The 22,988-nt window shown below is 46.0% G+C and overlaps 1 protein-coding gene across 1 annotated transcript in view; it reads right to left on the minus strand.

Annotated features, from left to right (window-relative positions):
• The window catches only part of PTPRR (protein tyrosine phosphatase receptor type R), a 159,137-nt gene that overhangs the window by 114,398 nt on the left and 21,751 nt on the right, over positions 1-22,988 (minus strand). The window contains exon 2 of the mRNA XM_066591638.1: positions 11,672-11,976. Coding sequence (XP_066447735.1) covers positions 11,672-11,976 — 305 coding nt within the window. The remainder of the gene's footprint in view (positions 1-11,671; positions 11,977-22,988) is intronic.

Genomic DNA, 22,988 nt, shown 5'->3' on the forward strand with positions numbered 1-22,988 from the left:
AATGCCTAATTAGGGCGAACTGTCTTCTTTTCCCTAACTTTCTTTCCTCCCTTTTTTTCAGCTGCCATACAAATCTATGGCAGTTTTCTGTGTAACACGGACAAAAAATAGGGCAAGACCTATCATTTTGCGGACAAATGTTTTGCACGGAAAAAACTCGTTAGTGTGAACGAATCTATTGAAATCAAAGATTCGAAGTTATACTAGCAACTTTTTCACGCGCGGAAATGCCCCCGCAAATACATTCGTGGGAAATTAGCGTAGATGTAATTTGTCTGGCTCCAAGGTATTCAGTCACATTGAAACGTCTCAGGTATCTCGTTACATAAGTATAATGACTCCATCGGCGGCAGATAAAACAGCCCCATATTAATCTGGGCTAAATATTCTCATGCACATAAGGATGTTATGTCCTCTGGGAGTCTCATTTCTGCTCTTCAATGGAAAACACTTAAAGACGGGTGGGAGAAAACCTGGATACATTACGCATATGACTCCCCACCTCGAAATCAATGTAGACTTCCACTGACTAATGCAGGAAGCATTAACATGCTGAGCTATATTATTTATAACGGGGGGAAAATGACTTACAAGCCCTTTAAAAGCATAGCATCTATGTCTCAATAAACTTTACTATTGATTTGCCACTTATAAATAAAGGTTTATGGGAAATGTAATTACCTTAAAACTGTGTTTCATTCAGATGGCTTCTATTGCCTCGTTTTCTTTTCAGAATGGCAACAATAAAACAGTTATTATATTATGTCCTACATTAATGTTGCAATCTGGAAACATCATTTTTAATGATTTGGCAATCCAAGTATGACCGTAACTAAACTTTTTGTACTTGTAGTTTTAAAGCAATCACTCAAAAGTGATGGCAGTGATAATGGATACATACTAGGGCTTATACATTTAAATGATCAGTAGGTACTACCATCAACTATTTCTGTACCTCACTAATCTCTTTTAATAATAAATGGTCATACAGTGTGAAACAAATTGAGTTAATAACCTTCATAATGTCCGCTTTCTTGTTATTATCACAGGGTTTTCCATAACTTTGAGGTAGTGCATATAGTTGTTTCATTTCTACAGTTTTCTTCATTCTGTCCAGCAGTATAGAATAAGTAAAGAAATGGCAATACAATCCTGCATTTGTATATATACTGTCCTAAGCCCAAAACTTCAATGTTCCTGTTGTTTATATTGCAGCTACATAGTCTACAGTCCTGTATACATATTGTTATCAGTCATAATCTCATTTACCTACAAACTAGGACGAATTTAGACACAACGATTCTCGCTCAAAATTCGCTCAAAGCCATCTTTTAAGTGATAACCGTTGCATCTGAATGCACGGACATCGTGCAGTTTTCATGCAAGATTCATTCCCCACTCAATTCTAGCTTTCTAGAATTGAGCAATGAACTCTTATCAGCGGTGCAGACTGTTATCACAGTCGGCAGCGCTGATAAGATTCTTTCAGCTCATGTCCCACGGGTAGTTCACAGCGGGACGCAAGCTATAAGTGTGGAGAACAATGCAGCTGTTTGCTTATGCAAAACAGCTGTATTGTTCGGCGAGCTATAGTGATGGTGTCCTGCTCCGCCTGCATAGCTCTTTAGTAGCTAATTAGCTACTATAGACTGTGCAAAGATGATTGCTTCAAACTGTCACTCAATCTGTCATTTGAGCGATTTTTGAGATGTTTCAGTGCAAATGAGATCTAAGGAAACCAGAAATGTGGGAAGATATCAAAGTACCCAGAAAAAGTCCATGTAAATACATATTAGAATATAGTAAGTGATATTCAGCATTTAAAAGAGGATCTGTTCCTAGATTTTACAATGTGCACCTCCCATGGACATGGGGCCTTTTGGTACGCAAATACATGGGTAAATAGAGCTGATCCTATTTTTTGCTTGCAGCAGAAATGCACGCACAAAAAAAATGAAGCCATTGAAATCATGAGTTCTATTCTTTGTGTTTTACATACGTAATTTTTCTGTGTGCACAAAAGCACACAAATAGACCCATATGAAGCTGCCCGTACTTGGATATTATATGAACTGTATATCTATCTTAACTGCATTATTTGCAGTCATACTTTACATGATGATACACATATTTTATATAAATTAGCTTGCGTTTGTAATTTAGAAACATATTATATGCTCCTCCTCCTGGAGATGCTGCCTTATCATTTGTATGACCCATTTTTGCCTGAAAATATACAGATGTATCCACCCTTACCTTTCCTTGAATTGTTACAGATTCCAATTTCTCACGAAATAATTTCAATACAATATTGTGACATACTAGTAAAACCCTTGACAGACTGCGATACTGAAAACAGCCACCGGGTGGCCACAATAGACATATATAGAACAGCTATATTGCAAAATCATGGGGTTTTTTTCAAAGTCAGTCATTTCAGGATATGTTGAGTGAAAAGGAAAGGTAATGAAGGAGACATTTGTATGACAATTTAAGTAGTAGAGCTATAATGTGTATTTGGAATATGTCTTTGCTTGCAGCTTCTATTGTAGTAATTTACATGGTAAGATTCTGCTGTAAAACCTTGTGTTGAAGTTGAATTAGGGCAGACCTGGGCAAAGCACGGCCCGCGGGCCACATCCGGCCCGCTGAATAGCTCGGACCGGCCCGCAAAGAGTGTCCTGGTGACTCACCAATGAGTCCGGTGCTCATGTCCACGGGGAAAATCGGGCCCGCTACGGATTCTACATGTAGAATCTGCAGCGGGTCCCTCCTGCCCCGCGGACATGAGTGCTGAAAATATAAATAAATGACAATAAACTCACCTCCCATCCGCTCCGTTTCTTCTCTTCGCGGCGGCGTCATCTTCTCTCGTCGCGGCCGGATCTTCATTCTTCGGCTCGGCGGATGTGCACGATGACGTCGGTGACGTGCCCCGCGCATGCGCCGGGCCGAAGCAAAATGATCCGGCCGCGGCTGAGAGAGGATGGCGCGGCGCCGAAGAGAAGAACCGGAGCGGGTAAGTAAAATGTGATTTTTGTGTCCCGCGGATCCGGACGGCTTCCATAGGCTTCAATAGAAGCCCGCGGGAGCCGTCCCCGCGGGAGACCCGCATGAAAATGGAGCATGGTCCAGATTTTTTCATGCTCCATTTTTTTTAAAATCACTTTTATTGACGATCCGCGGGTATTTATCTACCCGCGGGTGGTCAATGCATCCCTATGGGGTGCGGATCCGCGCGCGGGAGAAGAGTTAAAATCCGCTGCGGATTTTAATTCTTGTTTTCCCCGTGGACATGAGCCCTAAGTGATGCCACTGTAACTTCTGAGTGGAGATGGGAGTGCTCCTTACCGCTCCCCTCTCCATTGGCAGACACGGGGGCCGCGCCGTAAAACGGGGTGAAACACCGGGTGTTCACCGCGCCGTATTACAGCGCCATTCATTTTCAATGGCGGCCGTATTCTGGCCGCAAATCGGGCGGCTGGAATACGGCCCCATTAAGGCAATGTACATGGAGCCTTCGTATGTTGGTCTGGCCCTCTAAAACCATTCCAATTTCTCATGTGGCCCCATGGGAAAATTAATTGCCCACCCCTGAATTAGGGCATCCTCTGGTGGATGCAACAAAAAATCCAAAAAGCAATCACTGGTCTAAGAAACATAGATCTAATATAGCAGGAGCATTCAGATAATGTATTTGAAGTACATGTTTTAGGAGAGTTCTATGTTGAATTGTTGAAACTAATATTGTAAATATGTAATATCTGAATAAGGAAAGCAAATGAAGATTTTAGCACTTAAAGGGGTGGTCTCGCGAAACCAAGTGGGGGTATACACTTCCGTATGGCCATATTAATGCACTTTGTAATATACATCGTGCATTAAATATGAGCCATACAGAAGTTATTTCACTTACCTGCTCCGTTGCTAGCGTCCTCGTCTCCATGGTTCCGTCTAAATTCGCTGGCAGCTTGCTTTTTTAGATGCGCTCGCGCAGTCCGGTCTTCTCCTTTCAGCACGAGCCGCTTCAGTGTGCTCCCCGCTACAGCTCTTCTGCGCATGCGCAGATGAGCTGTCACTGCTCGGGAGCGCGCTGGAGCGGCCATTCTGTACCATCCTCTGTTAGAGGAAGGTGCAGAGCCACCCAGCTGTCCGGAGAAGCCGCCCAGCTGTCCTGCCGTCCAGCTGTCCTGCCGTCCAGGTAAGTGATGGGCCGGGGGGGCTGCCGCTGCGCTGGGGGGGCTGTCGTCGCTGTCGCTGCGATGGGGGGGGCTGCCGCTGCGATGGGGGGGCTGTCGCTAGGCCGGGGGGGGGGCTGTCGCTGCGATGGGGGGGCTGTCGCTAGGCCGGGGGAACTAGCGCTGGGCCAGGGGGGTAAGTGATGGGTCGGGGGTGATGTTCACTGACAGGTGAAGGCCCCGGAGCCCAGCGCTGGGCTCCGGGGCCTTCACCTGGGATCCGGAACCTAGCGCTGGGCTCCGGAACCTAGCGCTGAGCTCCGGAACCTAGCGCTGGGCTCCGGAACCTAGCGCTGGGCTCCGGAACCTAGCGCTGGGCTCCGGGGCCTTCACCTGGGCTCCGGAACCTAGCGCTGGGCTCCGGAACCTAGCGCTGGGCTCCGGGGCCTTCACCTGGGCTGAGGGTCTAGCGCTGGGGAGCCGGGAGCGTAGCACTGGGGAGCCGGGGGCTAGCGCCGGTTACCTGCTGCCTGGCGATGGGTGACTGGTCGGCGGCTGCGGGGCGTCCGGTTGCCATGGAGACACAGCTGGCAGCGTCTCGGGAGCGCGCACGTCGGGCTGCAGCGAGCGACGGGGAAAGAGCCGGCGGCCATCTTGGGGAAACTTTTATAAGTTGCTGAAACGCTGGAACGGTAAGTACAAACCAGCTAGGAAAGTCATTTACAGGGGTAATTAGTAATGTATGTTTAATTAGGGGGACTGGGCAAAAAAAAAAAATCACTGCTTCCTCGAGACATCTCCTTTAATATCAATAACAGAGCAAAGAGGTTGTTATAACAGTAGTCACATCATAGAAAAGACACTTTAGGACATGATACTTGTCAGCAGTTAATAAAGGGGTTGTGTGGTTTCAAGTTAAGAAAATGTAACGCCTGTCTGTGAGTTAAAGGGGTTTTCCAGGGAAATACTATTGATGACCTGTCCTTAGGATAGGTCATCAATAGTTGATCGTCAGGAGTCCATCGCTTGGGGCCCTGACTGATCAGCTGAGCGTGCGCATGCTGTCAGCGCCGCAAATACACAGAGGTTAGAGTGGAAGCCTCGGTGACGACCTCCATATAGTGGGTGACGCTTGTACCTGCAGGCACGGCTCTCATTGAAAACAATGGGAGCCGTGCCTGCAGTTACAAGCGCCAGCCACTACACCAAGGATGGCACGGAGACTACTGCTGCTTCGGCTCCGACCTCTGTATATTTGCAGTGCTGACGGCATGGACCCCGGCCGATCAACTATTGATGACCTATCCTGAGGATAGTCATCAGTAGTATTTCCCTGGAAAACCCCTTTAAAATAGAAAAATAAAGCATACTCACTAGAGATGAGCGAATGTACTCGGTAAGGGCGATTTCGCAATCGAGCACTGCGATTTTCGAGTACTTCACTACTCGGGTGAAAAGTACTCGGGTGCGCTGTGGGGCGGGGGGTTGCAGAGGAGAGTGGGGGGTAGCATCGGGGAACAGGGGGAGCCCTCTCTCTCTCCCTCTCCCCCCCACTCCCTGCTGCAACCCCCCGCTCACCCACAGCGCACCCGAGTACTTTTCACCCGCATAGTGAAGTACTCGAAAATCGCGGTGCTCGATTGCGAAATCGCCCTTACCGAGTACGTTCGCTCATCTCTAATACTCACCCTCCTTCGGCCCACAGGGCACAGTTGACTGGCTCCTGCTGTCCACTCTGCCCCCTTTAAAGGGGTTGTACCAAGATAGACTCTGGATAGGTGATAAAAGACTGATCGGTGGGCATTACACCACTGAGACCCCCACCAATCCTGAGACTGGGGGTTCTGCACCCCCTTCTTATATAACTGCGGGGTGACTTTTCTCACCAGCAGTCACATCAGATTGAATGGAATGATGGTCAAGCATGTGTGGCCACTGCTCCATTTATTTCAATGGGGCTGACGGAAATAGTCAAGTGCTTGTATTCGGCTATCTCCAGCAGTCCCATTGAAAATGAATGGAGCTTGCTGTATTTCCCACAGTGGCAGAAGAGAAGTACACGGGACCCCGTTCTCAGCAATGAGACTATGCATAGGTGATAGAAGTCTATCTTGCTACAACTCCTTTAATGTAAACACATTTACATAGACTATGTTGTTTTTCCTGTTAAATGGACTGATTAGATGTTTAAAGTACAGTTGGTAATTGGAGGATCATAAAGATAAGACAGAATGATAGAGTAGCCTTGGATCTGCAGTATTACCTAGTGATTACTATATTAGAGTATTACTTATTGCCCAGCCTCTCAATCAGCTCTATGCTGCTGGTAGTACCCAGAAGTTTATAAATACCCTTCTTCAGTTCCAGAATCGTTGGGTTAGGCAAGCACACTAGGTGTAAGAAGAAGTGCACCTAGCTGGTTGAGGGACAGTCATATACAGCCTCATCCCTGCGTCTGAGGAAGGAGATAGGTGCCAGATACAATGCTGTAGTATTCTTCCCAGGACCAGCAGTATCTCCAGTTACCAACTGTGAGCACAGATGTATGGAAATAACCTGTATGGAAAGTCACTTGGTTTGCCTGAAGCTTCAATAAGTAAGCTTTGCTGTTAACCCCTTTTTGACTCCTGGAGCTCCTTTCCACTGGGGGACCTGCACCACACTACACTGTGAGCAGAGATCAGCACATACCATCAAGTCCCCCTTACTTTACTGTAGCGCATTCAGGTGTGGGTTATGGACTGTAGCCACCTTCAGACTAGCTGCTCCCACTTCTACAGAAAGTGTTATGTCTACTTTATATTTTTTATCCTCAGTCAACCTCAATGGTTTGGCACACACTTTATAGCCTACACTCTTGGTGGCATCTATGGAAAGCATGCTGGGGGTATAATACTATACCAAACAGTGTAAATGCTTGAGTTTGAGAGCTCACTCTATTGCTATATAGAACATATCTACTTTTCTGCAAACTCTACTATCTCCATTGCACATGCAAATCACACCATCAATAGGAAGCAATAGGTGAATAGACAAGCAATGTACTACAATGTCTGGTTCTGGTTGGTTCCCAGATTATGCTAGAACCAGTGTGGAGATTTCTCCAGTCTTGTAGTGCATTATTTGAACTGTGATTCCAAATGCTTTATAAAGTAATGCTTCAACTTCCATATTATTTTTAGATTTTCCACAAATCTATATTAGTACCTCAACAATTACAATTATTAGGGATACATCAAGCATGTAATCCACAAGAGTTTTGAGTCTGAAATTAAATATTAACTAAACTTAGATTCCCAAGAATATAACGCAAAAAGCTTCAATATGCCACAGCTAATTAATCCTTGTTTGGAAATGGGTTAATATCATTTTGAATGAATAATGATGGTAAATTGTGATATTGAAGCCTGGCGTTTTAATTAAATATCCAGAAAACTGCTGAAATAGAGCTGCTAATTAATGCATGATACTTCCACTGTACTCTCATTATTCCTTCTGTTTATATACGGCAGCTGTAGTATGCTTTACTGTCTACTAATGCTACATCTCTAATCATGCCAAAGGCAGAAAAAAGCAAGCATGCCATAACTGATGCCATGTTGTGGAATGCAGACCCTGCCAAATAAACTACCTTATCTTAGATCCTGGATCCCTAGAAGAGATACACTTTCAAACAGACATAATATGAATATGGATTGGATTCCATCAGAACAAAGCAGGAAAACCTTTCACAAACAAAGTCTTTGGAAAAAATGTTCCTGACTAGATCTGATCTCGCTCTTGGTACTAAACATGCAGCTCCTGTACAGCTGTCTGAAAGATTTAACGGCCGCTAAACCTGCATTTTTAGGTTTCAAGAAGATTAATCCTTAGAATTAGTGTTGAACAAACCAAAACAGTAGAATCTTGTTTCGGGTTGAACTTTGGTTGGCAAATCCGAACCTTGGGTGGTTTGTCTTGCCCAAAACCAGAAAAAGAAGAAGAGGAAGAACAGAAAGGGGAAGACGAGGAAGAGGGAAAAGGAACACCTTCTTCCTCTTTCTATTCCTCCTTTTTCTCTTTCTATTGCTTTTTCCTCTTCCTTTTCTTCTTTTCCTTCCTCCTCTTTCTCTGCCTTTTCCTTCTTCCTCTTCCTTTCTGTTTTGCCTCTCTTCTTTTTCTTCCCCCTCTTCCTTTGCTTCATCTTTTTCTTCTTCACTAACTTTTATGGCTCTTAGACAGTGTTGCACACTAGTTTTAGGGGTATTGGTGATGTTTCAATTCAGTTCAAACTAATTTGGACCAAACTGAACTTTTTGTAAAGTTCGCTCAACACTCCTTAGAATATAAATGAATACAGTAACGCTACTGTGGTATATTACGTATGTGCATAATACCAACATATGTGTCAAACTAACAATCCTCATGTGCCTTCATTCACAACATCATCGATGAGTTTGTTAATACAAACCAAGCGTTTATTGTACATAATATGCAGCAGTAATTGCAACTATGTTTTACATTACATTTTACCTTTAGGGCTAATGCTCACGAACCAATTTGTACCAGGTTCCCGCGGCGTAAATCCATGGCGGAATAACGCAGCTGTCAGGTTCTATTGAACCTAATTGCTTTTCTGCCAGCCAATGCCGGCATGCGTTATTTTACCGCGGATTTACATGAGCACTAAAAAAAAAAAAACATGGCATGTTCTATTTCCCGCGGATTTATGCTGCGGGAGGTCTCCATCAATATAGCTGATGGGGACCGCGGAAAAACATGCGATATTGGGCGATCAGCAGCGGCCGTGGTTTGTTTACAATCCCGTGGCGTAAAACCGCGGGCTTATCCCACGACTGCTGTGGGCATGACCTCTAAGTTTAATAAAATTGTAATGGGTTGAGAACAGACTTTCTTCCTGACAGACTTTCTTTAGATCTCGTTTTTTACTCTTTTCAATTTTTAATGGACATTAGGTAAAATTAGGCATGAAAAGAGGATTCTCGGGGGCAGCTCTATACATTGATCTAAAGCAATGGAGTGTCAAAATATCAGCCATTTCTCTCTTCCTAGCACATTAAAACAAAATCTAGGAAAGGGAATCTACTGGCGTTTACTGACACTGCTTCCACTGATTCTGTAAGAAGAATGTATTTCAGAGGCAAAACTAGGGGTGTTGGTTAGACTACAACCAATGATCTGTAGGAAGAAAAATCCTAAAGTTTTATTTTTTTGTCATAAATTACTGTGTTGCAGAAAAAAAGTTTTTTATTTTTTTCTGGACAACAGAGTTTTGGGTGCGGATTCCAAATTTGACTGTCAGGAACAGATTTACAGACAATAACCATAGCAGTAGAATAAAGAAGTGTAGATATAATTGCAGTTAAATATGTTTTATAAATGTAATTATATGTAGTAAATCCTGAATAGGGTAACATATAGTTATAAGTATGACATAAGATCGCCAGGTGGCAGATGTATAATAACAAAGAACGTCCATAAGTTGCATGAAAATATGGCACATTAGGTGCAATGTTGGCATAAGTCACTTATTTCTTCTATGTATATCAGTGTTCTCCCTTGAAATATTCCAGCAGTAATCAGCCAGCGTTACGGGCATCCACTTTTACTTATACCATTTTTCAATTGCATGTATGTCCTGGTGAAATCTTTCACCATGGTCATCTGATAAGTCACTGCATCTCTCCAGGACATACTGTTAGACAATTTTGATGAATGAGGCCCATAGTTTTAATGGTCAATATACTGTAACAAAATTGAGCAATACTGAGCATCCTACTTTCGTAGGGCTTAGTCACACGGGCGCATCGGCGCCCGTGTTCCTGCACGAAGAAGACGGCAGCACTTCAGGACGGACGTCTCTCCATTACGACGGAAGAAAGAACACATGACCGGCAATGGAGCCGGCCACATGTTCTTTCTTCCGGCGCCGCAAAGATATGTCTGCATCTGCAGTGCGCCCGTGTGATTAAGCCCTTATGCTGTCTGTAACTTCATTATCTTGCCTGGCAGACAATTTTGGTTCTGTATTTGGATTCCGCACCCTGAATATATGTAAGAACACTGTTTTTTATGCGGGAAAATATACCTTTATAACACGGTGTTATTAGTCTGATGATTTGTTGATTACAGGATGTAATCTGTCATATTTGGAGTTGGGAAATCATTTTTTGCCTTTAAAATATAATTCATTGTTCTTAGCAGCTAGCATTTTTGGCCACACTGTCACTTTCTGGATAGCTTTTGTTTCTCAGTAAATGCTAGCAATTATGTACATATGTATGACAATTTTTACCATGGAAATATGTATGACTAGATGTTATGCTCCCAGCTATTGTGGATGGCTTTAGGAGAAAATTACCATTTCTCCTATAGGTCCTTCAGCTAGTGAGAAGCTCTTTGGAGTGGCTCTGACTATTAGATGGGACGCCTGAGTTGGTGTTTCAATCTTTTCTATCTATGAACCCTAGTAGAGCATATGGAAAGTGGTTGTCTAAAGTAGAACACTACTGCAGATATCCACTTTCAAAATAGTTGACTGGTTTTTGGCCTTTCTAGGCTCCTCTTAGAGCCTCGCATGGTGCAGAGAGCTAAGGCAGCAGAAATGCAGTCCTAAGCACTTGCTTACCCCCTGAAGGTCACAAGTTCAATCCCCGCTTGGTTCAGGTAGCCACCTCAAGGTTGACTCAGCCTTCCATCCTTCTAAGGTTGGTAAAATGAGTACCCAGCTTGGTAAGGTATAATAAATTACCTGAAAGCGCTGCGGAATAAGTTGGCACTATACAAGTAACAAGATTTATTTTTTATTTTTCCTCTTACACAACCTTGCCCCTTGTAATGAGCGCCAATCAACAAATCACCTGTTGATTGACGGTCATTAAACGTTTTACATAGGTAGTTAATCACAAATATGGGGATCAATGATCATTGCTATTATACTTCTATTACCGCACAGATTGCATATGCCAACAGCAAACCCTGCTATTTACATGGGTAGATGTGCTGTCGACAAGCAAGTATTTTATCCCTGCATAAAAGAATATGCTTGTTCGTTGCATGATCACTATTAGAGATGAGCGAACGTGTTCTTAACGAGGACTTACGCACCCGAACACCGGCTTTTCCGAGGACTTCAGTGTTCGCGCGTAAAGATTCGGGGGGCGGGGAGAGGTGCGGCGGCGCGGGCGGCAGCAGCGGGGAACAGGGGGGAGCCCTCTCTCTCTCCCTCTCCCCCCCACTCCCCGCCGCACCCCCCCGCGCTGCCACGGCGACCCCCGAACTTTTTTCGCCCGAGCACGGAAGTCCTCGCAAAGTTCGGTGTTCGGGCGAAAAGGGGCGGGGCCGAACACGTTCGCTCATCTCTAATCACTATTTATTTAGATGGACCGACAAATGTTTGGGTGAATATTCGTAAAAGAGCCTTAAGTTAGATATCAGCCCATGTAAAAGAGCCTTAAGTTAGACAAACAATACATCAATGTTAATACACTTACCACTAAAATTACACTTGATTGTGGAACAGGAAGATTTTCTATTTCAACATCTTGATCCTCTGAAGCCAATAGATTGAGTGCTTGGTTGTGGGTTGATCGTGGGAAAGCTGATTTTACATACATGGGGGCAATATATTTACTGATTTTTAAGTGGGTTGGAGAATGAAAATTGTGTTCAGGCATTTTCTGTCTTTCTAGATCAATACTCTTTTCAATACTTTGTACATGACTGTAAATGAATCTGGGTTTCCCGATCCTCTTCTCCCGGACTGCCAACACATGATCGTTGTCTCCAGAGAAGCACTCTGTTGGAACAGAATAGGAAATCAATTAAATATGGTGCATGAGAAATATGGTTTATGTTGAAAAAATTGTCCACCATATTTTCCAGCATCCAGAATATACTTTATTTCCCACCAACACCTATTAAATAAGATCCATTCCATCTTGTTAGAAAGATAACAGTTTGCTTGTTGTTTCCATAAGAAATATAACTATATGCACAGATTTTTGCAGTACAGGCTGGGTACTTGAATCAAGAAAAACAGTTAAAACAAAGTTCAGCAATTCTTTGGGATCCAATGGATATCTGCAATCTAATGTTCATGTGGATAGCAAGTTGCCTGCTCAAAATCTTCCAATGACCGTATAGAAGGAACAAGAAGAATGTCACAAATTGTGGAGATTTATTATTATTGTGATAAATTTAGACAGATTAAAACTGGACTAGGCGGGCAGAACAAGCACCAAATTTACCACAGTGACTCATAGAATGGTAGAGTTGGAAGGGACCTCCAGGGTCATCTGGTCCAACCCCCTGCTCAGTGCGGGATCACTAAATCACCCCAGACAGATATTTGTCCAGCCTTTGTTCGAACACTTCCATTGAAGGAGAACTGAAAGGCTGATCCCTCTGCACTGTGACAGCCCTTCAGATATTTGTAGACAGCTATTAAGTCTCCTCTCAGCCTTCTGTTTTGCAAGCTAAACATTCCCAGATCCTTTACCTGTTCTTCATAGGACATGATTTGCAGACCGCTCACCATTTTGGTAACTCTTCTCTGAACTTGCTCCAGTTTGTCTTTGTCTTTTCTAAACTGGGGTGCCCAGAACTGGACACAGTATTCTAGATGAGGTCTGACTAAGGAAGAGTGGAATAATTACCTCATGTGATCTAGACTCTATGCTTCTCTTAATATATCCCAGAATTGTGTTTGCCTTTTTGGCTGCTGCATCACATTGTTGACTCATGTTTAGTCTATGATTAGCGATGAGCGAGCACCAAAATGCTTGGGTGCTCGGTACTCAAGTCAAACGTTTCGTAATGCTCGAGAGCTCGTTTCGAGTAACGACCCCCATTGAAGTCAATGGGCGACTCGAGCATTTTTGTATGGGACTGATGCTTCGCATAGGGGTTGATTTGTGAAACACCTGAAAACATCAGAAAGTCATGGAAACACCACCGAAATGGATAGGGAACAGCAGGGGCAGCATGCATGGCTGCATCTGAGGCTCCCAGGTCCCACTATTAAGCCAAAATGGGGACAAGAGCCTGGCAGTCACCCCCCTAACTATTTACTTGGGACAGACCCTCATTAGCAAGGCACACGCGCTGGCACATCTTAGCTAAGCACCACACTAGCTGCAACCAAGGACAATCAATGCCTGCGGGTGACACCGCTGCCTTTTCTCCTGGGTTACATGCTGGCATTGCTGTCCAACCCCCCGCACGACCCTGCGTCCACAGCGCACACAAAATTTTCCCTGCGCAGCATTCAGCTGCCCTTATACCACACGCTCACTTCATAGCCACACCACCCTCATGTCGATTTATAAGTGCGTCTGCGATGAGGAGGAGCTGGAGACACACACTGCAGAGGGTTGGCAGGGCCAGGCAGCGACCCTCTTTGAAAGTATGGGCGATAGCCCACAATGCTGATTACAATTGATGATAAATTGATGTAAGATCATCATTCCAATCCCATGCCACCTCCATCACAAAATTGTCAGGAGCCGCAATCGTGGGCATAAAGAGGACTCAGGTGCCAGCACTTCTACACATCTCCACAATGCAGAAGCGTATACTAACACCAAAGATTGGTTTGAAGCCGGAGGTGTCACAAAAGTAGCCACCACACGTATACAGTGACCATGTGAAAGTCTCATGAAATCAGTTACGATTCCTGTGAATGCTCCAATCCAGTATCTCGGATAACTGGTAATTTGTAGCACGAGAGATAATACATGCCGAGCAAAGCTGATCCCAAGACCCCAAGCAGGAGGAGGAGGTGGCATGATAAGCCCGAGAAAGAATGACCAAGAACCCTGCAATACTCTGTGTGGGAAGCATGTGAGTGGGCCCAGGGTCAGGCTTGGTCACAGCCTCCACCTTGTGTGGCCCAAGGTGCCGCAAGTTACATAGCAATGGGAACTCCATGTTCCCCACACACTTCATTGTGTGTAGGTGTCAGATAGCTGAATGGGGGAAGCCTTCTGCGCCCTACCCAAGTCAGTCAGTGTATTTGTGCCAGATAGGTAAAACATCACAATGGGAAATCTTTGTGCACCCACAGCATAGGCGAGCCCATATCAGAGTGCCCAAACATGGCAGTTTCATCCTGTCCAGGACCTCGGCCCACACTTCTGCCCTAGTCAGTCAGTGTATTTGTGCCAGATAGGTAAAGCACCGCAATGGGAAAACAGTCTGCACCCTAGCCAAGTCAGTCAGTGTATTTGTGCAAGAAAAGTGAAACAACGCAATGGGAAGTCTTTGTGCAGCCACAGCATAGGCAAGCCTCTGCAACCCAGGGACAGTATTAAACAGGAACAAAAGAGAGTGGCCAAACATGGCAGAGTTTCACGCCACCAAGGACCTTGGCGTCGGCTCACACCCTCAGCAATCATGGGCATAAAGCGGACTGGGACGCTAGTACAGCTGTGAGCATCTCATTAAATCAGTTACGTTGCTTTCATCATTTCAAAGACTGGATAAACCACCAAGAAGTTCCACAGGCAAAACCTGGCACAGTTGCCCCCCCCCCCCTGGACTTTGGCCTGTGCCCACACCCTCAGTAATCGTGGGCGTAAAGTGAACTCGTTGCTTTCATCATTTCAAAGACTGGATAAACCACCAAGAAGTTCCACAGGCAAAACCTGGCACAGTTGCCCCCCCCCCCCTGGACTTTGGCCTGTGCCCACACCCTCAGTAATCGTGGGCGTAAAGTGAACTCGGATGCTAGTACAGCTGTGAATGTCTCATTAAATCAGTTACGGTTGCTTTCATCGCTCCAAAGACTGGATGAACCACCAAGAAGTTCCACATGCACAGTTGGTTCTTCCCCCAAGACCTCAGCCTCTGCCCACAGCCTCAGTAATTGTGGGCCTAAAGCAGACTCAGATGCTAGTACAGCTGTGAATGTCGAATAAATTCAGTAATGCTCCTTTTGTGTGGCCCAAACCACTGTCTCAGATAACTGTGGTAACACAAGAGCAAATACATGTTGCCCAGCGCTGATCCCCAGACCCCAAGCAGGAGGAGGAGGTGGCATAACAAGGCCGAGAAACCATGACCGAGGTAGGACCCGCAATACTCTGTGTGGGAAGTATGTGAGCAGGCCCTGGGTCAGACTCGGTCCCAGCCTTCACCTTGTGTGACCCAAGGTGCCGTGAGTTACATAGCTATGGGAAATCCATGTGTCCCCACACACTTCATCCTGTGTATGTGTCAGACAGCTGAACACCGCTATGGGAAACCTTTGTGCACCCACAGCATAAGCGGACCCCTGAAACTTTTCTGTTGCAAGAGTATAGGCGAACCCCTCAAACCTTTCAGTAGCAAGTGAATAGGTGGACCCCAATAACATTTATGTAGCCAGAGTATATGCGGACACCTGTAACATTTATGTAGCAATAGTATGGGCAGACCCCAGTAACATTTCTGTAGCAAGTGTATAGGCGGACCCCAGTAACATTTATGTAGCAAGAGTATAGGCAGACCCCAGTAACATTTATGTAGCAAGAGTATATGCGGGCCCCAGTGACATTTACGTAGCAAGAGTATATGCGGACCACAGTAACATTTCTGTAGCAAGTGTATGGGCGGACCCCTATAACATTTATGTAGCAAGAGTATATGCGGACCCTAGTAACATTTATGTAGCAAGAGTATCGGTGAACCCCTCAAACCTTTCATTAGCAAGTGTATAGGCAGACCCCAGTAACATTTATGTAGCAAGAGTATATGCGGACCCCAGTAACATTTATGTAGCAAGAGGATATGCGGACCCCAGTAACATTTCTGTAGCAAGAGTATCGGTGAACCCCTCAAACCTTTCATTAGCAAGTGTATTGGTGGACCCCTGTAACATTTATGTAGCAAGAGTATAGGCAGACACCAGTAACGTTTCTGTAGCAATAGTATATGCTGACCCTTGTAACATTTATGTAGCAATAGTATAGGCCGACCCCAGTAACATTTCAGTAGCAAGTGTATGGGCGGACCCCAGTAACATTAATGTAGCAAGAGTATATGCGGACCCCTGTAACATTTCTGTAGCAAGTGTATAAGCATACCCCAGTAACACTTATGTAGCAAGAGTATATGCGGACCCCAGTAAAATTTATGTAGCAAGAGTATATGCGGACCCTGGTAACATTTCTGTAGCAAGAGTATCGGTGAACCCCTCAAACCTTTCATTAGCAAGTGTGTAGGCAGACCCCAGTAACATTTATGTAGCAAGAGTATATGCGGACCCCAGTAACGTTTCTATAGCAAGAGTATATGCAGACCCTTGTAACATTTATGCAGCAATAGTATAGGCGGACCCCAGTAACATTTATGTAGCAAGAGTATTGGTGAACCCCTCAAACCTTTCAGTAGCAAGTGTATAGGCGGACCCCAGTAACATTTATGTAGCCAGAGTATATGCGGACCCCAGTAACATTTCTGTAGCAAGAGTATCGGTGAACCCCTTAAACCTTTAGCATTAGCAAGTGTATAGGCGGACCCCAGTAACATTTATGTAGCAAGTGTAAATGCGGACCCCAGTAACATTTATGTAGCAAGAGTATCGGTGAACCCCTCAAACCTTTCATTAGCAAGTGTATAGGCGGACCCCAGTAACATTTATGTAGCAAGAGTATAGGCGGACCCCAGTAACCTTTCTGTAGCAAGAGTATTAGTGAACCCCTTAAACCTTTTTATTAGCAGGTGTAAAGGCGGACCCAAGAAACATTTATGTAGCAAGAGTATAGGCGGACCTCAGTAACATTTCTGTAGCAAGTGTATAAGCATACCCCAGTAACATTTATGTAGCACGAGTATATGCGGACCCCAGTAACATTTATGTAGCAAGAGTATATGCGGACCCCAGTAACATTTATGTAGCAATAGTATAGGCGGACCTCAGTAACATTTCTGTAGCAAGTGTATAAGCATACCCCAGTAACATTTATGTAGCAAGAGTATATGCGGACCCCAGTAAAATTTATGTAGCAAGAGTATATGCGGACCCTGGTAACATTTCTGTAGCAAGAGTATCGGTGAACCCCTCAAACCTTTCATTAGCAAGTGTGTAGGCGGACCCCAGTAACATTTATGTAGCAAGAGTATTGGTGAACCCCTCAAACCTTTCATTAGCAAGTGTGTAGGCGGACCCCAGTAACATTTATGTAGCAAGTGTAAATGCGGACCCTAGTAACATTTATGTAGCAAGAGTATCGGTGAACCCCTTAAACCTTTCATTAGCAAGTGTATAGGCGGACCCCAGTAACATTTCTGTACCAAGAGTATCGGTGAACCCCTCAAACCTTTCATTAGCAAGTGTATAGGCGGACTCCAGTAACATTTATGTAGCAAGAGTGTAGGCGGACCCCAGTAACCTTTAGGTAGCAAGTGTATAGACGGACTCTAGTAACATTTATGTAGCAAGAGTATATGCGGACCCCTGTAACATTTCTGTAGCAAGTGTATAGGTGGACCCTTGTAACATTTATGTAGCAAGAGTATATGCAGACCCCTGTAACATTTATGTAGCAGGAGTATATGCGGACCCTAGTAACATTTCTGTAGCAAGAGTATCGGTGAACCCCTTAAACCTTTCATTAGCAACTGTATAGGCGGACCCCAGTAACATTTATGTAGCAAGAGTATATGCGGACCCCAGTAACGTTTCTGTAGCAAGAGTATATGCGGACCCCCGGAACATTTATGTAGCAATAGTATAGGCAGCCCCTGTAACATTTATGTAGCAAGAGTATATGCGGACCCCTGTAACATTTATGTAGCAATAGTATAGGCAGCCCCTGTAACATTTATGTAGCAAGAGTATATGCGGACCCCTGTAACATTTCTGTAGCAAGAGTATATGCGGACCACAGTAACATTTATGTAGCAAGAGTATATGCGGACCCCTGTAACATTTATGTTATGTAGCAATAGTATAGGCGGACCCCAGTAACATTTCTGTAGCAAGTGTATAGACGGACCCCTGCAACATTTATGTAGCAAGAGTATATGCAGACACCTGTAACATTTATGTAGCAAGAGTATATGCGGACCCCTGTAACATTTCAGTAGCAAGAGTATAGGCGAACCCCTGAAACATTGGTGTACCAAGAATATAGGCAAACAACTGAAAAAATTTGGTTACCAAGAGCGTAGGCATAGGCCGGAAAAATTAGTTAGATAACAGTGTAGGCAAGGGCCTGAAAAATTGGTGTACCAAGAGTACAAGTGTACTCCTGAAAAATTGCTCGACCGCAAGGGCAGGTGAAACCCATAAACATTTTTTAAAGATATAGCTCGATGTTGCTTAATTTGTAACAGAGCCTGGAAGCAGCCCTCCGAAAAAATTGGTTGCAGTTAAAGTATAAAACTTTTGAAACTTTGAAAAATTGTAAAAAACTTTTAAACAGAGCCTTTTGGGCCGCAGAAAAATTGGCAGTTCAGCTTGATGACATGCTGTTTTAGGAGGAGGAGTAGGAGGAGGAGGAGTAATAATATCTGAGAGTGATTGACAAAGCTAGTTCCTCTTTTTTGTTGGTGATAGAGGATGCATTTTTCTCCTGTTGCAGCGAAAAGAATCATTAGGTTCCGCTGCTTCCCGCCAGTGGAGAAGAGAAGTCTGGGGAAATCCAGCCTTTCCTCATCTTTGAGTGTAAGCATGTCAGCGCTGGCAGTTGACAGGCGGGTATGCTTAGCTGCACTAAACACCCTCTCTGACAAGATGCTAGCGGCAGGGCAGGCCAGCACCTCCAGGGCGTACAGTGCAGGTTCGTGCCACGTGTCCAGCTTTGACACCCAATAGTTGTATGGGGCAGAGGCATCACGGAGGACAGTGGTATGATCGGCTACGTACTCTCTCACCATCTTTTTACAGTACTCCCTCCAACTCAGCCTTGACTGGGGAGTGGTGACACAGTCTTGCTGGGGAGCCATAAAACTGGCAAAGACCTTGGACAGTGTTCCCCTGCCTGCGCTGGACATGCTGCCTGATGCCCACACCTCCCATACTAGTTGGCCCTCTGAACTGCGTTTTCTGCCACTAGCACTGTCAGAACTTTAGCATCACTTTTCCCACCAGGTCCCTGTGGTATTGCATCACTCTCGTACCCCTTTCCTCTTCAGGAATGAGAGTTGACAGGTTCTCCTTATACCGTGGGTCGAGAAGAGTATACACCCAGTAATTCATGTTGGCCAGAATGTGTCTAACGCGAGGGTCATGGGAAAGGCAGCCTAACATGAAGTCAGCCATGTGTGCAAGGGTCCCAGTACACAACACATCGCTGTCCTCACTAGGAGGATGACTTTCAGGATCCTCCTCCTCTTCAGCCCATACACGCTGAACAGATGAGAGGCAAGCAGCATAGGTACCCTCTGCAGTGTGGCCAACAGGCTCTTCTCCCTCCTCCTGCTCCCCCTCCTCCTTCAAAACGCACTGAGATATAGACATGAGGGTGGTCTGGCTATCAAGCGACATACTGTCATCCCCTGTCTCCTGTTCCAACCGCAAAGCGTCAGCCTTTATGCTTAGCAGCAAAGTTCTCAGCAAGCAAAGCAGCGGGATGGTAACGCTAATGATGGCCGCATCGCCGCTCACCATTTGGGTAGACTCCTCAGTTTCCGAGGACCTGGCAGATATCTGCCATCCATGCCCACTCCTCAGTAAAGAATTGCAGAGGCTGACTACCACTCCGCCGCCCATGTTGTAGCTGGTATTCCACTATTGCTCGTACAGCCTGGCCAACATGTGCAGCGTAGAATTCCAGGGTGTGGGCACATCACACAGAAATTGAAACTGGTGTTGCAGGGTCCTCAGGGTGGCAGCGTCCGTAGTGGACTTGCAGAATTGTGCACAGACGCAGCGCACCTTGCCGAGCAGGTCAGACAAGTGGGGGTAGTTTTTCAGAAACCGCTGAACCACCCTCTGTCAGACTCTGCAACAGTTTGGGGGCCGTGTGCCTCTTGTCACCAAAGCTAATTAGTTTCAGCACGGCTTGCTGACGCTTGCCCACCGTTGTGCTGCTGCGCCGCGCGCTACCGACTGCTGGTGACGTGCTCACACTTCTTAACTGAGAGGTAGACGTGGCAGAGGAGAAGGGGGAGGATTTGTGGGAGGTGGCATAAAACGCCGCAGATACCAGCACCGAGGTAGGACCCACTATTCTGGGTGTGGGTAGGATGTGAGCGGTCCCAGGCTCTGACTCGGTCCCAGCCTCCACCAAGTTCACCCAATGTGCCGTCAGGGAGATATAGTGGCCCTGCCCGCCAGTACTTGTCCACGTGTCCGTGGTTAAGTGGACCTTCCCAGTAACCGCATTGGTGAAGGCACAATTTATGTTGCGGGAGATGTGCTGGTGTAGGGCGGAGACGGCACACCGGGAAATATAGCGGCGACTGGGGACCGAGTAGCGTGGGACCGCTGCTGCCATCATGTTTTTGAAAGCCTTCGTTTCCACAAGCCTGTACAGCAGCATCTCCGGGCTGATTAATTTGGCAATGTGCATGATTAAAGCTTGTGCATGCGGGTGGGTGGCGGCGTATTTCAACTTTCGCTCCAACGCTTGTGTTAGTGACAGCTGAACGCTGCGCTGAGAGACATTGCTGGATGGAGTGGAGGATGATGGAGGTGAGGGTGTGGGTGCAGGCCGGGAGACGCTCGTGCCTGCGTCCTGGGAGGGGGATTGGATCTGTGTGCCAGGTTGTGGCACAGGGAAAGAGGCAGTGGTGTGATCTGGAGGCGGTGAATGTCCTTCGTCACACCTTGTGGGGTGCTTGGCCATCATATGCCTGCGCATGCTTGTGGTGGTGAGGCTGGTAGTGGTGGCTCCCCGGCTGATCTTGGTAAGACACAGGTTGCACACCACTGTTTATCGGTCGTCCGCACTCTCACTAAAAAATATCCCCACTTTTGAACACCTAGCCCTCTGCACGGAGGCTTGCTGCAAGGGGGTGCTTTGGGAAACAGTTGGGGGATTCTTTGCTCTGGCTCTGCCTCTACCCCTGGACACTCCACTGCCTCTTCCAACCTGTTCTGCTGCTGCACTTGCTTCCCCCTCTGAAGCCCTGTCCTCAGTAGGCTTAGCAAACCAGGTGGGGTCAGTCACCTCATCGTCCAGCAACTCTTCCTCTGAATCGTCTGTGCACCCCTCCCTCGGACTTACTGCCCTTACTACTACCTCACTGACAGACAACTGTGTCTCATCATCCTCATCCACAAAAAGCTCTTGAGACAGTTGCCGGAAGTCCCCAGCTTCATCACCCGGACTCCGGGAACTTTCCAAAGGTTGGGCATCGGTCACAACAAATTTCTCACGTGAGAGAGGAACAGTTCCTGGGAGTCTGACTGCTCAGAATATGTCATTTTCATGGAGTGAGGAGGCTGGGAGGAAGGAGGATCAGCCAGAGGATTCAGAGTTGCAGTCCCTTGGCTGGAATTAGTGGACTGCGTAGAAGATTGGGTGGTCGATACATTGCTGGACGCGTTTTCTGCCATCCACGACAGGACCTGCTCGCACTGCTCTGTTTGTAATAAAGGTCCACCACGTGGACCCGCAAATTGTGATATGAAGCTGGGGAGGCCAGAAACTAGCCTCTCTCCTAAACCCTCAGCAGCCGGCTGTGATTCACCACGCCCAGGAACTCGGCCTGTGCCCACACCCTCGCTTGGACGCCCGCGTCCGTGTCCACGTCTTCGACCCTTACCTCTACTCCTCATCATGGCGGATTAAGGATATAAATTACCCCACTGTACAGCGCTGACAACTGTGGCTAATTCACCACACAGAGACTTGTAGATAGCGGAGGCTCTATGCTGTGACTTGAAAAAATTAACCCACTGTCTTGCGCTGTTACCTAGGGGTAATTTACCGCTCTCAGAGACTTGTAGATAATAGAGGCTGTATGGAGTGGGAGAAGACTCTAAAGCCAGTGGATAGTGCTGGTAACTGTGGCTATCTCAACCCCCCCCAAGGAAAGGGTATTGAGATGCTCTACACAGTGGCAGAGCTGAAATAGCTTGGTGTTAAATTACCTTGGTGTAATGCACTGTAGGCTGAGAATGCTATAACTGAAAGGCTGTGAACAGGCCTAGATGCATAATACAAAAATTGGTGTACTACTGCTCCCAGCCAGCCACAACTGTAAAGCACACGGTCAGATGTAGCCCTAAGAAGGACTGTTGGGGTTCTTGCACAGAGGATGACTGTATAGCTTTCCCTATATAAGTAGCTGTGTCCTTACACTCTGCGTTATGCACAGCACACACAGAACAGTATAGCTGAACTACTTTGCAGTAGGCTAGGAAATGTTAGAGTGCCGTTTTATGGTGAGAGCTGGTTGTACGGCACTGCAGGCTGAGAACGCTATTACTGAAAGGCTGGGAACCGGCCTAGATTCGTAATACAAAAATTGCTGCACTACTGCTCCCAGCCAGACACAACTATAATGCACACAGTGAGATGTGGCCCTAAGAAGGAACATTGGGGTTCTTGTACAGAGGATCAGGACTGTAAAACTTTGCCTATATAAGTAGCTGTGTCCATACACTCTGCCTTATGCACTGCACACAGAACAGTATAGCTGAAATGGCCTGCATAGCCCTCGATGCTTAAAAAAAAGTGGTGCACTACTGCTCCCAGCCAGCCACAACAGTAAGGATGAGGAGTAGCCCTAAAAAGGACTGTTGGGGTTCTTGAAGACAGGATCCTACACTATCCCTATATCAGCAGCAGAACTTTCCCTAACCACTGCCAGCATGCATCTGAGGCGAGCCGCGGGCGGGACCACTTTAAGTACTCGGCGGTCACCTGATCGGCC

Source organism: Eleutherodactylus coqui, chromosome 2, assembly GCF_035609145.1.
Source record: "Eleutherodactylus coqui strain aEleCoq1 chromosome 2, aEleCoq1.hap1, whole genome shotgun sequence".
Lineage (NCBI taxonomy): Eukaryota > Metazoa > Chordata > Amphibia > Anura > Eleutherodactylidae > Eleutherodactylus > Eleutherodactylus coqui.